The following is a 15,559-nucleotide window of genomic DNA, read 5'->3' on the forward strand; positions in this document are numbered from 1 at the left end:
CAGATTTTCTGGTGGAAACAGCTAAATCAATACTGAGGAATTGACAAACCATAGAACTCCTACAGCGGAGATAGAGTCTACACCGATCTTCTGAAAGAGCATCCTACCTTGACCCACTCCCCCACCCTATCCCTGTAACCCCACCAAACCCACACACCTTTGGACAATTTAGGGACAATTTAGCATGGCCGATCCACCTAACCTGCACATCTTTGGACTGTGGGAGAAATTGGAGCACCCGGAGGAAACCCACGCAGATGCCGGCAGAAAGTGCAAACTCCACACAGTTACCTGAGTCCGGAATTGAACCCGGGTCCCTGGTGCTGTGATGCAGCAGTGCTAACCACTGTGCGCCGTGCTGTCCAACAACTGGGTTAATTCCACCTCAGAGGTGTAACTGTTGGGCTTCCCTGATGGGCAGTGCGTTGCCTGCTGTGGGACCGAGCCCACACAGAATGGTCCCAGGTTAAATGAACTGTGATCTCAGCCGGGGATGTTAACCCAAGGAGCGGTAGGTGGGCGGGGTTGGGAAAAGAGTGTGAAACACCTGGGCTGTCCTCCTCCAAACTGTTCCTATCGAGGACATCAGGGGAATATGGGACGCAGATAAATACCGTCCGGGATCACAGTGGGATACGGGAAACGAGGACTGCCTGAGGAACCGTAGTCCTACCTGACACTTTATTTTCAGCAAAGAGGATTAAAAAATAACACATGCAATCCTTGTACAGTCCATTTGTCCTCACACAATGCAGAGAGTAACTTCACTTCATCAATTCAGCTCTCCCTGTCTTGGTTCTCAGTTCGCTGGCTCCTTAACTAGTGGTGCTGTTTAATATCTCTTCCTTCCTCGTCCTTTCGACAGACTCCCTGGTGCATCTGTTTTATATCTTTCTTCGCTTCATTTTTTTCCCTTTTGCAAACTCTCTTGAGGTGACTTTTTAACCCGAGTGAACTATGTATCTCGTCGACCTGGTTCTTTGTTGGAAAGTGACCCTTTCACAGGTGGCTCCAGTCCCGGGGGCGCAGTTCCTGCTGTGGACTTTCTCATTCTAACTGCTCAGCATGAATTTTCTGTCCGGCATTTTTTCTACTCACAAACATTTTTTAAAAAAAATCCCCTTTTCTTTCCACCACGCATGTTACTTTATATCGGGTTCGCCCGATTGGAGAGAACAAGCTCCTCCCTTGTCACACTCGGATTGGTGGCTTGGTCCCTCCTTTCGGGCCAGTTCTGTCACACACTGGGGTTCCTGTGTGGCTGCTGTTGCTGTCACTCAGCCCCAGGGCCGGTTGATTGACGTGGCGCCTCTCCGCCCCCACTCTGCACTGCCTGCTATTTGAGTCTGTGGAAGTGAAGCTTGTTAGCAGAGCCTGGGACCTAAAGCGTGGAGGTACGGCGACTTTGTAACAGCAGCGGCGGCAGCAACAACAACAACACAAGCACAGCTCCTCAAAATACAAGCCACCGGTGTCAGCACCATGAGCTCCAAGCTCAACCGCACTCTCTGGATTATCTGCGGCTGCATTTCTTTGCTCAGCACCATCCTCACCCATCTGACGCAGGCTGCAAGAGAAGGTAAGAAACTGGAGAGATAAATTAAAGACCCCCCCCCCCCCCCCGCTTTCTGAAGATACTGCTTGCATGACCGACTCGCTACTTTGGGACGGGACGGCGCAACTGGAAAGCTCCCGCTGCCGGGCCCCCCTCCAAACTCCCGGCTCTGTCCCTTTAGCAATAAAATCAACCAGAGCATCTACCGGGCTTCCAGAGTAACGGGGACAGAATGTCGTTGGGCATTTTGGATGAGGCACGTTTCAAACATTACACGCACTCCACATTTTTAGACCCTACTTACAGATTGGGTGTCACTCAATTTTGGTCGCGGATTTTTACAGAGGTCCGTTTTACGAGGCAAAGTGATTGGATGGGTCACCGTGTTTGGACACCCGGGCCCCACTCTATTGTTATTCATTCATGTTTAATGTGTTGGCGGCCGATTAGAGTGAGTGCAGTGGGCAACGTGTGAAGCTGTACCCGAAGGATAATCAGGATGGCTCCCAGGCTGCGGTGCACGGTCGCAAGTGAGCAGTTTGTGGAGCTTCTCAATGACATCCCTGGACGACGGAAAACACTGCAAACCGTGCAGACATGGCCATTGCAAGGTTTTCATGTTAATGCCGGCACTTAACTGGGTGGGGGGTGAGAAAGCTGAGGGCAGTTGGGTAAAGTGGACTTTCCACCTCTTCACTAAACAGCTCCGAGCTGTGAATGCTGCACTTTTGAAAAAAACTTTCCCTGAAGGTCTGGAGTTCATCGCCTCCGCGCTGCAATGGTCAGGAGCGGCGGCCCCTTCCCAACGCAACCCTGTCACTCAAAGCAACATCCGAATGTGCTCCACGAAATGATGGGAGCACATCAGTTCGTTTTGACATCGTCGAGTTCGCGGGCCGCTGAGGGGGAGAGAGTGCAGTTTACAAACATTGTCGACAAAGCTCGGTTACACTTGCCCCATTCATTCCAACACTGCTCCTTCCACATCCCCTCACACAGCTTCCCAGCGCGCCAGGAGTGTCGCAGCCTGGCAGTAAGGCACTGCCCGGGAGGGGAGAATTAGGTCAAAACACACGACAAACTTGTGTAAAGTTGGTGCTGGGCAGCCGAGGACCAGGGCAGGACCCGAGCGCGCCCCGGGGTAGATCCAGCCAACTTGCCCCGGCACTCCCCTGGCACAGGTACAGCATTATAAAGAACTCCCGAAACCCCAACGTGTTTAGGTGAAATGCCCACTTGTCGGGCAACCATCTCAGGTCGGCCGGCTCACCCCGCATGGATTGCGTTGCCGGCCCTCGGAAAGGGGTTTTATTTCTCTCCCCGCCAAAGTTATCATCCTCCTTAAATCTTGACGATCCAGGAAAGATGTGCCGCGACCGCGCACTGCCGAGTAAAGTCAAACCGGGATTTAAACAAAGTGCAGCGTGGAGTAAATGATTTCCGACCGTTGATTGGAATGAGTTCGTTTGTTGGCGGGGATGTTGTGTGCGGCTGGGCTGGCGGGACTGTGCCGGTTACCTGTCGCTTGGAGGCGGGCTGCAGCCTCTCCCCGAGCTGCCTCCCCATTGCACCTGGAACAAGACGCACTGCCCTCGGCCGGACCGCTGCAACTGAGCAGGCAGCTCGGCGGAGAGCCTCTCCAAACCCTCCCTTCCACCTCTTTCCCCCCCCTCCCGCCCCGCCACACAACTTCTCCCCAATCCTGTCCCGGTGAGAAACTCGTTAACTTCACATTAATTTTCTGACCTAAATTAACTTCGTGTCACTTCCATCCATTGGAAGCCGACCCTTGTCACCCCCTGCATCATTGATCAGGCAGAAAGAGGCAGGCGAGACGTAAATCTCAAGCCAATAAATAATAACTTCGTTCGTTGGAGAGAGAGAGAGACCAAATTTTCTTGGAAGGACCAATAGCAATTTTATGGAGTGTGAATTTGTAAAACAAAAACAGACATCCGAGTGAGGTGGAGGGCTGGGCGGTGTGAGGAAAATCGCCACAGTCCGAAGCTGTCGGTGGAAATCCCCCTCCCACCTCCCTCCCTCAGGCAAGGTAACACCGCCAACACGTTTCGTTTTCCGATGTTGATCACACATTAAAAGTGACCTTGAAATAAGTCGTTTTTTGAAAAACAAAGTTAGTTCTGAGGTGATTTAAAATGCCCAGCGCCGCGCTGTGTGTGAAATTTATTTGACTGGAGGGGGTGCAGGGTCGAGAGTGCCTGGGACGGACGCCGCCGCTCCGACAGCTGCTGCCTTTGACGCCAGAATCGGATTGCCTTTCGATCTGAGATGAATAAACTTAATGGTCTCTCCCCGGCTCCCGAAAAAGCCCGCTTTCCCAGCAGAACTGGCAGTGATTTCTCGTCAATGAGAGGAGGAAAGTTCAGGGAGCAAGCGGTCTCGGTGGAACCCAGTGGCCCTTTTCCTGTAAATCCATTCGGATGGCCAGACACACGCACACACTGACTGTAGCGCCGGTGATGATGGATTTCTGTCTTCTCTGTGGGCGGGGGGGATCCGGACAGCCAGGCACCGCAAAATCGGTCCCTTGGCTGTTTCGGGAACATAACGCGCGCGAATTTACATCTTCAGTTGACTGGAGTGATTCTAGGCGCCTGTCTTTCAAATGTTATTGACGACAGGCTGAACGGGGAAACCGAAGGTGATGGTTTCTGAGATGCAAAAAACAACAGCACCTCCGCCCCCCCCCCCCCCCCCCCCACACAAACACACGCAGAGAATGCAGATTTTGCAGGCTCAAATTTAAATTAAACACCACCTTTTAAAATAATCGTTTTAAATGCCCTTGGTGACACCAAGGTAACTTGTGGTGGCTGGCGGCAGCCGTGCAGGGCTTGGGTGAATATTGTTCATGTAAAGGTGCATGTCTGACGGAGCATATCTAGATCCGAAATAAACCCGGTTTTGTGTTGGTGTGAGTTGGGCGACTGCAGTTTCACTCTTTTCCTGTGATCTTTTCTCTCTCTCTCTCCCTGGCAGTTATTTTGCTGGATTCCAAAGCACAACAGACAGAGCTGGAGTGGGTCTCGTTTCCTCCCGATGGGGTAAGCCTCACCGTTTCTAAAATAAACCCTTTTCAATTGACACACATTTATTTGCCAGTGGCACGGAGCCTCCAACCTGAAGCTGGTGGGCGGCCTGTGTGTGCCCCTTGCCGTTAGCGCTGAATTGTCAAGGAGGTGCAGTTCATTAGGGTGGTTTTGTGTCGGCAGCACCCCCCCCCCCCCCCTCTCGATTAGTGAGAAGATCGTCGACTGTTTTGAAGTCCTTAGAACTAATCTAAACGAGGATGGTGTTGTCTGTAACGTGCAGCCGTCAGTCGTAAATCACAATTCAAGACGCAGTTAGTCGGAGCGCCTGTATCTGGGACAAATGGAAATTTAATAAATGACGATCAATTGATTTCCGATAGACACAGGGCGCTAACACGGCCCTCCAGTGTGATCTTCTTGATTTCGGCTTTGAACTACTCAATGTGACAAAAAGGAATGTGCTATTTTGAAACGAAAAACCAAATGCAGGAAAATCTCAGCAGGTCTGGCAGCATTTGTCGGGAGAGAAAAGAACTAACGTATCGAGTCAAATGACTCTTTGTCAAAGCTTTTATCCATGTGCTATTTTGTTTTGATTGTGGGAAACTTTTGCATAAACTTTCACATAAAGGAGATCTTAAAAAAAAAGACTAAAAAATATGTTAATTGACCAACTGGCTACAGGCATAACACAAGAAAACGTGTTGATGCAATCTTTAGAAACCTTTAGAATATATTCTCTACGCTAAAAGACAAATAGGCATTGCAGTTACCAGTGATGTGAGGTATGTAACTGGACAATGATTGCTGGTTGTTTAGACTTTGTCTTAGTTTTTCACTTTGATTAGATTATACCCTGTTTCCCTGAGGATAGGTCTGGGAGAATTTCACCTCAAATCTACCCATAACCAGTTCTAGATCACATGTAGGCCAGAACTTGCTCTACTCTCTTTAAAAAATAGTGGTATTTACAGGGTATTTTTGAAATTGAAAAATGAAATGAAAATCGCTTATTGTCATGAGTAGGCTTCAATGAAGTTACTGTGAAAAGCCCCTAGTCGCCACATTCCGGCACCTGTTCGGGGAGGCTGTTACGGGAATCGAACCGTGCTGCTGGCCTGCCTTGGTCTGCTTTCAAAGCCAGTGATTTAGCCCAGTGTGCTGAACAGCTCCTAGAAATTGGACTGAACCTGAAATGGAAAGCATTTTGTAAATTACCATGTAATTGATGGATTAGATAATGAAGGAACAGTTATTGCCAATCTGAATTATACTGTATTTGCTCCAATTATGTTTTGGTTCTTTTGATGCAAAGTCATTTAACAACTATACTGCATTCCTGTACATACAAAATCTCATGTGACATTATTTTTTAATGTATTGATCTGGATATAGGAAAGAAATTGAGAATATTTGATGGTAGTCATATGTTTTATTTCCCTTTGCAGTTAAAAAAAAACTTGACACCACATTGAAAGTCTCTTTGCACAACATAAATTCCTGAGGTAAAATGTCTCAAGCAAACTAAAATAATTTTGTTTTGGTTAAGTCATGACATATAAACCACTAATATTGAAGAATTTCTGTAGGAACTGAGTTACTGAGAAACTGACTTACAATGTGTTGTGTGGTTGAAAATTATTCACTGTCTGAGAAAGTTTAAATTTAGTTCAAGTTTTAAGTTTAATATTAATATTTAGTAAATCCAGATAAATATGTGATGCTTCACTGCTAATAAATCAAACTGCCAAAAAATTTAACACATTGGAAATGCTGCGAATTTGACAGCAGTTGTCTGTTTTGTAATGCAGTACAATTTGTTTAATGTCTCAACAACAACAAAATGTATATAAAACAAAAGAGTGTAGCTGTTTCATGATAATCAATTGGATCAAACCTGCATAATTATCTTACAATTCTCTTTGATGAATGTGACTTCTGTTCTCATTAACACAAGACATTTTAATACTAAGAGCAGAATATTTTCATTTTTTGGTCCAATGTCAGCAGCAACCAGTCCAAACGCAGGTAAATTATAGATAGAACAACTCTGCCAAACAATATGCCTCAACCTGTTCATCAGTGGGAATTTCCTCACTTCCCACACCAGCCACCATTATAATTTCTCTTAGGCAATTTCCTGAACAGGTCATTTTTTATGCCACGTGCCCGCGCCCCTTAAAACTGTGTTCAAATTCACCCAAGCTCATGAATGAAATGAAATGAAAATCACTTATTGTCACAAGTAGGCTTCAATGAAGCCTACTGTGAAAAGCCCCTAATCGCCACATTCCGGCACCTGTCCGGGGAGGCTGGTACGGGAATCGAACCGTGCTGCTGGCCTGCTTTAAAAGCCAGCGATTTAGCTGAGTGAGCTAAACCAGCTAAACATGCTATATGAACTGCTTATAACACAAAACGAGGACATTTTATCCCACCAGACTGGGTTATATTTAAATTCTTCTTGCAGAGATGAAAAGATAATCTTTGAACTGAATGCACCATGCATAAATAAATGTTCTCTGTTGTTCCCAAGTATTTTAGCATTTCCATTTCCAGCACATTCCCTCACAACAATCATGTTTCAAGCTTCTGATGCTCTTTACGTGGATGGGATATAAAATTGATGACTATTTATGAGAAGTCAGAGCAACTGTACACAAAATATAAGCAGTTAATTCACCTGACACTACAACATAATAATGAAGGCTGAGCTTTCACTTGGCTTGTGCACCCTGCAGTCAGGTATCCAGCAGTCTCTTTTTGAGAGCCTTACAAATCTTGTGATATGGAATCTGCAGAAGGACTTCAGTAACAGAGTGTTTGTCTGAGGTAAATTGATGACAATTCTTCCGACATTCCAGAAGTTGCCTGCACCATTACAGGGGGCTTTTCATAAATGGGATTTAGAAAGGATTGTTACTTTGCTCCTCAAAAAGGTTTCAGTTTATCTTTGTGGCAACCTGATAAAAGGGACTCCACTTTGGCAAAAGGTGGTTGTATTGAGTGGCTTTGTTGTCTGAGCTTGTCTCTTTAGACTGTGTTTTATTCGGAACATTCCTCTCTGCTTGCTCTGGTTCACATGACAGCCCTTAATACAGATACTTCGTTCACTACCAACAGGTATTACTTGGTGCTGCCATTGTTCTCCCCTTGCTTGCTTTCCTTTAATTTGAGCCTACTTGTCATTCAAGTACTCACGATATAATAGTAAAAGCAATACTAAATAAGACCTTACTTTACTGTGGAGAAATGAAGTCATCAAGCAGCTATCTGGTGGAAACCCAGTAAAGATAAAGCATGAATTAAGTCTGCATGACTAATAGACTGCAGAATGTGATATTTATGGCAATTTGAGAAAATTAACTTGTATAATGCGCAGCATGGTGGCACGGTGCTTAGCACTGCTGCCTCACAGCACCAGGAACAAAGGTTCGATTCCAATCTTGGTGATTGTCTGTTTGGAGTTTGCACTTTATCCCTGTGTCTGTGTGGGTTTCTCTGGCTGCTCCAGTTTCCTCCCAGTCCAAAGATGGGCATGTTAGGTGAATTGGCCATGCTAATATTGTCAAAAATTAGGTGGGGTTACGGGGATTTAGTCCTAGGTAGGGGACTCTCTCTGAGCAAGGGCTGGTGCAGACTCGATGGGCTGAATGGCCTCTTTCTGCACTGTAGGGAGTCTATGAAGTGTTCCATCTATGATGTCACATGTAATAAAAATACAACTAAAGCTTAATGAGCAATAACATGTTGTGACTCCATCAATACAAAAACAAAACATTGTCCAGGTAGATCTTTGTACATTGGCTATCTTGGGTTTGCATTATATGAATGAAAATTAACCTCCCACTTCCCTGGACTATTAATCGGCCATGATTAATATATATAGAAAATTACTTTGTTATCTATTTAGGTTTCCATAATTATTTCCCACAAGTATTTTTCCTAATAATGTTGCATACATTTTAATTTAACAGCTGTATCAGCTGTCAGACACTTCCATTAAAAAAAACCAGATCATCAGCTGGTCAATTCTGGATTCATGAACTTGGTAATTGACAATTAACCCATTGTGAAGGCAAATCTACAGATTGACTTGACATTTATAAAAGTAATAACTTTTTTTCAATTGGCCACTTGTATTGTACACTTACTCTGAAAACAAATGGAGGCATAAGATCCAAGCATGGTAGCATGGTGGTTAGCATAAATGCTTCACAGCTCCAGGGTCCCAGGTTCAATTCCCGGCTGGGTCACTGTCTGTGTGGAGTCTGCACGTCCTCCCCGTGTGTGCGTGGGTTTCCTCCGGGTGCTCCGGTTTTCTCCCACAGTCCAAAGATGTGCGGGTTAGGTGGATTGGCCATGATAAATTGCCCGTAGTGTCCTAATAGTAAGGTTAAGGGGGGAGTTGTTGGGTTACGGGTATAGGGTGGATATGTGGGTTTGACTAGGGTGACCATGGCTCGGCACAACATGGAGGGCCGAAGGGCCTGTTCTGTGCTGTACTGTTCTATGTTCATTAGGACAGACATTAAAGGGTGTAAAAACAGGCCCTGTGTGAATAAAATGAGGTAATCTCTGTGTTGCAGGGCAGGGATAGTTAATAGAAATTTAGGATAGGAACAAGATAAAATAAATCTGCACTAATTCTTAAATTAACTTATCTCTCAGTATAGCAATGAGCTACCTATGTTGAACTTTGAGAACAAGTTTCCACGCCATCTCATTTTGTGAGATATATTTTTTCTAGCAGGGCTCAGTGTTTGAAAGTGCACCACTCTCCTGTGTGACTGATGGAAGCTAATGAAAAGCTCTAAACATGAAAACCAAATGCTTATCAAAATTGATCTCAATCAGGAAATATCTGAAACAAATAACTGTTCAGGACATGATTTAAAAATAAAGTGCAATTCAGCCTCTTTGTTTCTAACATTTGCCTGGAAAATATAATTATGAAGCTTTTTTAGCCTGCAGTTAGAGCGGAGCTAATGAACCTTGAGCATGTTATACTTGATGGATTAATCTAGCCAAGGTGAAGACCACATTAATATACTGTAAAATAACAAAGGAGAGATCATTTATCCTGTATTCTACTTCCTGAAGTAAAGAGATGATAGTTTTGTTTTTAAGGCCATGGAATATCTTTCAGATGACCCATTTTGTTTCCTGCCTTTTTTCTTGCCAATTTTGTTTGTTGCCTGCCTTTAATCTCCCTTCTGAAAATATCAAGGTGAAATATTCCATTTGCAGCAGCTGGGAATAGGTGATCTGTTATGAAATGAGGAAAGAGAAAGGGCGTATCTCTGTAATGTCAGCTTCCTGTCTCTATTGCTTTGCTCCAGAAGTGCCTTGGGCATGGATATCAGTGGACCAGGCGCAAGTGCAAATCTATCAATTTTTTAAGGTGAGTGAGGCCTTGCTCATATCCCACCTCACTTTCTGCATCACGCTCTCTGGAGAACACAGTTGAAGAAAGGTGGTGCCAGGGCCTGCTCTAAGACCACTGTAGCCCAGAGGTTCTATGCTGCCTCAGCAGGAAGCTCAAGATCAAAGAACCAAACAGATGCCAAATGATTTCCAGGGTTTGAGCTTCCCTATCTCCAGTCTCTTGCACTTGCAGCTGTGCTTGAATTCCTTCCTTGATTTTTTTTTACTGAAAGGCCAAGCCAACAGTGTAACCTTACCAGGCAAATGACCAGAAAGGAAAATTGCATGTTCCCATTCTCTGCCAGGTACAGTGCACCCTTGTGCACTCTGTTAGGCATTCAACACACGCTCACTGGTGACTTTTGTGTTTGTCAATTTCTTTTTAGAATTAAGTTCCATCTACACTAGTTTTAATAATTTGTTGAAGTGGCCAGCTTCATAGTAATTGTTGATACGTGCGCCAACTGCATGGGACATGACATTCAAACTCAACCCTTTCGTTGTTTGAGTTCAACACATGTATTTCTGGTATAGAACTTTAGGTAGACCCAGTATGATAAGGGGTTGTTTAGCTCACAGGGCTAATCGCTGGCTTTGAAAGCAGACCAAAGCAAGCCAGCAGCGCGGTTCGATTCCCGTAACAGCCTCCCCGAACAGGCGCCGGAATGTGGCGACTAGGGGCTTTTCACAGTAACTTCATTGAAGCCTACTCGTGACAATAAGCCATTTTCATTTCATAAGCCTTACCATAACCTTGAGCTACTGGGGTCAACTGAAGCACCTTAGACATTGCCAAATTGATGATTAGCTAATAGCATAGACTGGAGATCCAGATTATGTCCCCTTTGGTATTCATGGAACAGCTACTGCTTGGATAAATTCACCTAGCCTTTTGACAGAAATGTTTGTATAATTTGTATAGCACTACACTGCCAAAGAATTAATATTCCAAAATAAACTCACGGATAGATCTAATAATCTCGTCTCCGTATTAGTTTGCTGCAATGTTGAGCAGCGGGTCACTGTCCTTGTTTGATGTGAAGGGAATAGAATGTGCTTGCTTAAGGGGAGTGAGAGCTACTTGATATGTTAGACTGGAAATCATTTCAAAGAGTCATCCAGACTCAAAATGTCAGCTCCCTTTTCTCTCCACAGATACTGTCAGACCTGCTGAGATTGCCCAGTATTTTCTGTTTTGGTTTCAGGTTCCAGCATCAATAATACTTTGCTTTTATATTCTGGAAATCATTCTTAATGTGTTGCCCAAAAAATCTTGAATGAATGTTCAGGATTCTGAGATTTTAGGGCTATATTGAAAATTTGCCACCAAAGCAAGTGGGCTCTGAAGGATCTTCCATCACTTCAAATTAGTATGAGCAAATTTTCCTGGCTGAGTTCAGGCCAAGTTTCTAATCAATGTTTTGAGTGGGCCAATTGGTAACTGATCCCAGTCAAGGTCAGCGCCACTTGAAACGTAAACTCTGCTTTTCTGTTCAGATGCTGTCTGACCTGCAGATAACGTCCGCATTTTCTTCACATTTCCAGCATCAGCAGTATTTTGGTTTTGATTGTTGGGAAATTGCTGCAAGATTGATTTATCCAGATGTTTCTTTAAATGCACAGTACTATCCCATAGAGGGAGTGTAAAAATAGCTTGATGATGGTACTACCTAGTAGAGTATTAGGTGACATTGCTTTGATGAAATTGTATCTTTCGTTGGAAGTTATAGATGTTGTTGGGTAGCTTGGAATGTATAGCTTTCTCCGGGAAGTTTTTGTGTGATGACCCCACTTCAGAAACCGTTCACAACATATGGATGGTTAACGTTGCATCTCCAATACTGAATTTAGAAGACATGATGTGGAGATGCCGGCGTTGGACTGGGGTGAGCACAGTAAGAAGTCTTACAACACCAGGTTAAAGTCCAACAGGTTTGTTTCAAACACGAGCTTTCGGAGCACGGCTCCTTCTTCAGGTGAAGAAGGAGCCGTGCTCCGAAAGCTCGTGTTTGAAACAAACCTGTTGGACTTTAACCTGGTGTTGTAAGACTTCTTACTGAATTTAGAAGAGTGAGAGAGGATCTCATAGAAACTTATAAAATTCTAACAGGATTAGACAGGGTAGATTCAGAAAGAATGTTCCCGATTGTGGGGAGTCCAGAACTAGGGGTCATAGTTTGAGAATAAGGGGTAAATCATTTAGGGCTGACGTGAGGAGAAATTTCTTCAACGAGACATTGGTGAATCTGTGGAATTCACTGCCAGTAGCTGATGCCAAAACATTGTGTAACTTCAAGAAGGAATTAGATATAGCTCTTGGGGCGAAAGGGATCAAGGGATATGGGGGGAAGGCGGGATCAGGGTATTGAACTTGATGATCAGCCATGATCATAATGAATGGTGGAGCAGGATTGAAGGGCCAAATGGCCTCCTCCTGCTTCTATTTTCTATGTTTCTATGTTTAACCTGCCCAATTTAAAACACTGGCTTCTTTGTCAAGGACAGGAGATAATTTATAGCATTCCACATTACAATAGCTACACTTGATTCTGATCCTTTTCAAGAGACCTTGTGTAAATGTTTGTTTTTACTGTTTCAAAATGCAGATTTTAATAATATAATATAATCTTTACTGTCACAAGTAAGCTTACATTAACACTGTAATTAAGTTACTGTGAAAACCTAACAAAAACTGTATTGTTGGGACTTTTTGTTTCTGTTTATTGATGTGTAACATCTAGTACTGTTATCTTTCAGTGGGAAGAAATCAGCGGAGTAGATGAGAACTATATTCCTATCCGCACATACCAGGTGTGCAGAGTAATGGAACCTAATCAGAACAACTGGCTGCGGACTAACTGGATTGCAAGAGGCAATGCTCAGAGGATATTTGTGGAGGTGAAGTTTACCCTGAGGGATTGTAATAGCATTCCAGGAGTCTTGGGGACATGCAAGGAGACATTTAACCTGTATTACTTTGAAAGTGACTCAGATGCTGGCTGGGACATTAAAGAGAGTCAGTACCTCAAAATAGATACCATTGCAGCTGATGAAAGTTTTACTCAAGGGGACCTTGGGGAGCGTGTAATGAAGCTTAACACAGAGGTGAGAGAAATCGGGCCTTTGTCGAAAAAGGGATTCTACTTGGCTTTCCAGGATGTGGGCGCCTGCATTGCCCTTGTGTCCGTCCGTGTTTACTATAAGAAGTGTTGGTCTATTGTGGAAAATTTGGCCGTTTTCCCGGACACAGTAACAGGATCTGAGTTTTCGTCCCTGGTGGAGGTGCGTGGAACATGTGTCAGTGATGCAGAAGAGGAAACAGAAAACCCTCCTAAGATGCACTGCAGTGCAGAGGGTGAGTGGTTGGTGCCCATTGGAAAGTGCATCTGCAAAGCAGGATTTCAGCAGAAAGGGGATGAATGCGAGGGTAAGTGCTCCATTTTGCATGGAAATGGTACACCTATAATTTATCAAAACTGTTTATAAATAAGTCCTGAAGCCCCATATCCAGAAATCATTTGTTCCAAAAACTGATGGATGAACATAGATATCTTACTGTAGCTGTACAGGCTCTTGGTGAGATCGGGAGTAATGTGCGCAGATTTGGTTTCCTTACCAAAGAAAGGATATACTTGCCATGAGGGAGTGCAGCAAAGGTTCACCAGACTGATTCCTGAGAAGGCAGGATTGTGGTAGGAGGAGAGGTTGGGTTGACTATGCTTCAATTCGCGGAGCTTAAAAGAATGTGAGGGCACCTCATTGAAATGTATAAAATTCGAACAGGGCTGGACAGACTGTATTCTCGAAGGATGTTTCCTTTGGCTGGAGGGAGTCGAGAACAAGGGGTCCCTGTCTCAGGATATGTGGTCGGTCATTTAGGCTGAAGATGAGGAGAAATTTCTTCAGAGTGTGTGGCGAACCTGTGGAATTCTTGACCATAGAGGGGTGTGGAAGCCAATTCACTAAAGGCGTCAAGGGGAATGGGGAAAGAACGGGAGAATGACATTGATATAGAGAATCCGCCATAATCACACTTAATAGTAGAGCAGGCTTGATGGGCTAAATGGCCTACTCCTGCTTTGATTGTCTATGTTTCAATGACGATGAAGCAAAGGAATGTTCTAAGAATCAATCTTAAACTTTAGGGTTGTTGGACATAATTCCTAAACCAATACTCAAATTGGTGGAATGCTTGATTCACTGCAAGCAGTTCTTTGTGAATGCTAGTTCTAGATCTGGATATCACCTACTACATCCATCTGCGTTAATGAAATGGCATTTATTAATTACTGGCTGTGGCAATAAATGAAGCATCCTACGGCATTATGATGCTGGATCAGGAAGAGGAGAACAGTGTGATGGTTAATTCTGAAAGCATTCGATCCTTCCAAACCATTTTTGGATTGTGCTGCCTCCTTCCATTCATGGGCAGCACGGTAGCATTGTGGATAGCATAATTGCTTCACAGCTCCAGGGTCCCAGGTTCGATTCAGCCTTGGGTCACTGTCTGTGCGGAGTCTGCACATCCTCCCCGTGTGTGCGTGGGTTTCCTCCGGGTGCTCCGGTTTCCTCCCACAGTCCAAAGATGTGCAGGTTAGGTGGATTGGCCATGATAAATTGCTCTTAGTGTCCAAAATTGCCATCAGTGTTGGGTGGGGTTACTGTGTTATGGGGATAGGGTGGAGGTGTTGACCTCGGGTAGGGTGCTCTTTCCAAGAGCCGGTGCAGACTCGATGGGCCGAGTGGCCTCCTTCTGCACTGTAAATTCTATGATTAACTATGATATGCCAGTTTGTAGGGAATTGTATGACCCTGACAATCGCTAAATTCTAAGAGGCAGGGTAATATTATAGTCAGTGTGCAGATAGAAAGTGGAGAAAGGCGATATAAAAAGTAAAAGTACATTTTAAAAGTCAAGAAACACGAATTCCAGGTTTAATTCTTCAACTTGGTAAAAATCCCCATAATAATAATCCTCCTGTCCGAAGCTTCTCACTAAATGTTTCGACTTCTAACAGCCGATCAGGTAATTTTCCAATATCGACCACAGAACTAAAGGCTGTGGCAGAATTATGCTGTATACCAGAGTGGTATTAATTAGACTACTAGAAGTATTTAAAATCATGAGGGGTCTGCACAGCTTAGATAGAGAAAAATTATTCCCATTGATAGAAGGATCAAGAACAACAGGGCACAGATTTAAGGTGAAGGGCTAAGCAATGGCAACATGAGGAAAAACGTTTTCACACAGCGAGTGGTTAGAACCTAGAATGTACTGCCTGAGAGTGCAATGGAGGCAGGTTCAATCAAAGTATTCAGGAGGGAATTGAGTTATTTCCTGTAAGGGAAGAATGTGCAGGGTTACGGGAAGAAAGCAGAGGTGCGGCACTCGGTAAATTATTCCTTTAGAGAGCCAGCACAGACATGACATGCTGAATGGCCTCCTTCTGTGCTATAAGCATTCTGTGATTCTGTGAATTAAATGTTCATAGACAAGAATGACGGGATTACTTGCACATGCTGC

At 44.3% G+C, this 15,559-nt stretch overlaps 1 protein-coding gene across 6 annotated transcripts in view; it reads left to right on the plus strand.

Annotated features, from left to right (window-relative positions):
- The first annotated feature begins 1,325 nt into the window (after positions 1-1,325).
- The window catches only part of epha7 (eph receptor A7), a 307,453-nt gene continuing 293,219 nt past the window's right edge, over positions 1,326-15,559 (plus strand). For 5 of the 6 annotated variants that reach the window (XM_038799579.1, XM_038799580.1, XM_038799582.1 and 2 more), the window contains exons 1-3: positions 1,326-1,579; positions 4,556-4,620; positions 12,793-13,462. In XM_038799579.1, coding sequence (XP_038655507.1) covers positions 1,483-1,579; positions 4,556-4,620; positions 12,793-13,462 — 832 coding nt within the window. In that variant the 5' untranslated portion in view covers positions 1,326-1,482. The remainder of the gene's footprint in view (positions 1,580-4,555; positions 4,621-12,792; positions 13,463-15,559) is intronic. The other variant, XM_038799578.1, reaches the window with a different exon arrangement.

The sequence above is a fragment of the Scyliorhinus canicula genome, chromosome 6, assembly GCF_902713615.1.
Source record: "Scyliorhinus canicula chromosome 6, sScyCan1.1, whole genome shotgun sequence".
Lineage (NCBI taxonomy): Eukaryota > Metazoa > Chordata > Chondrichthyes > Carcharhiniformes > Scyliorhinidae > Scyliorhinus > Scyliorhinus canicula.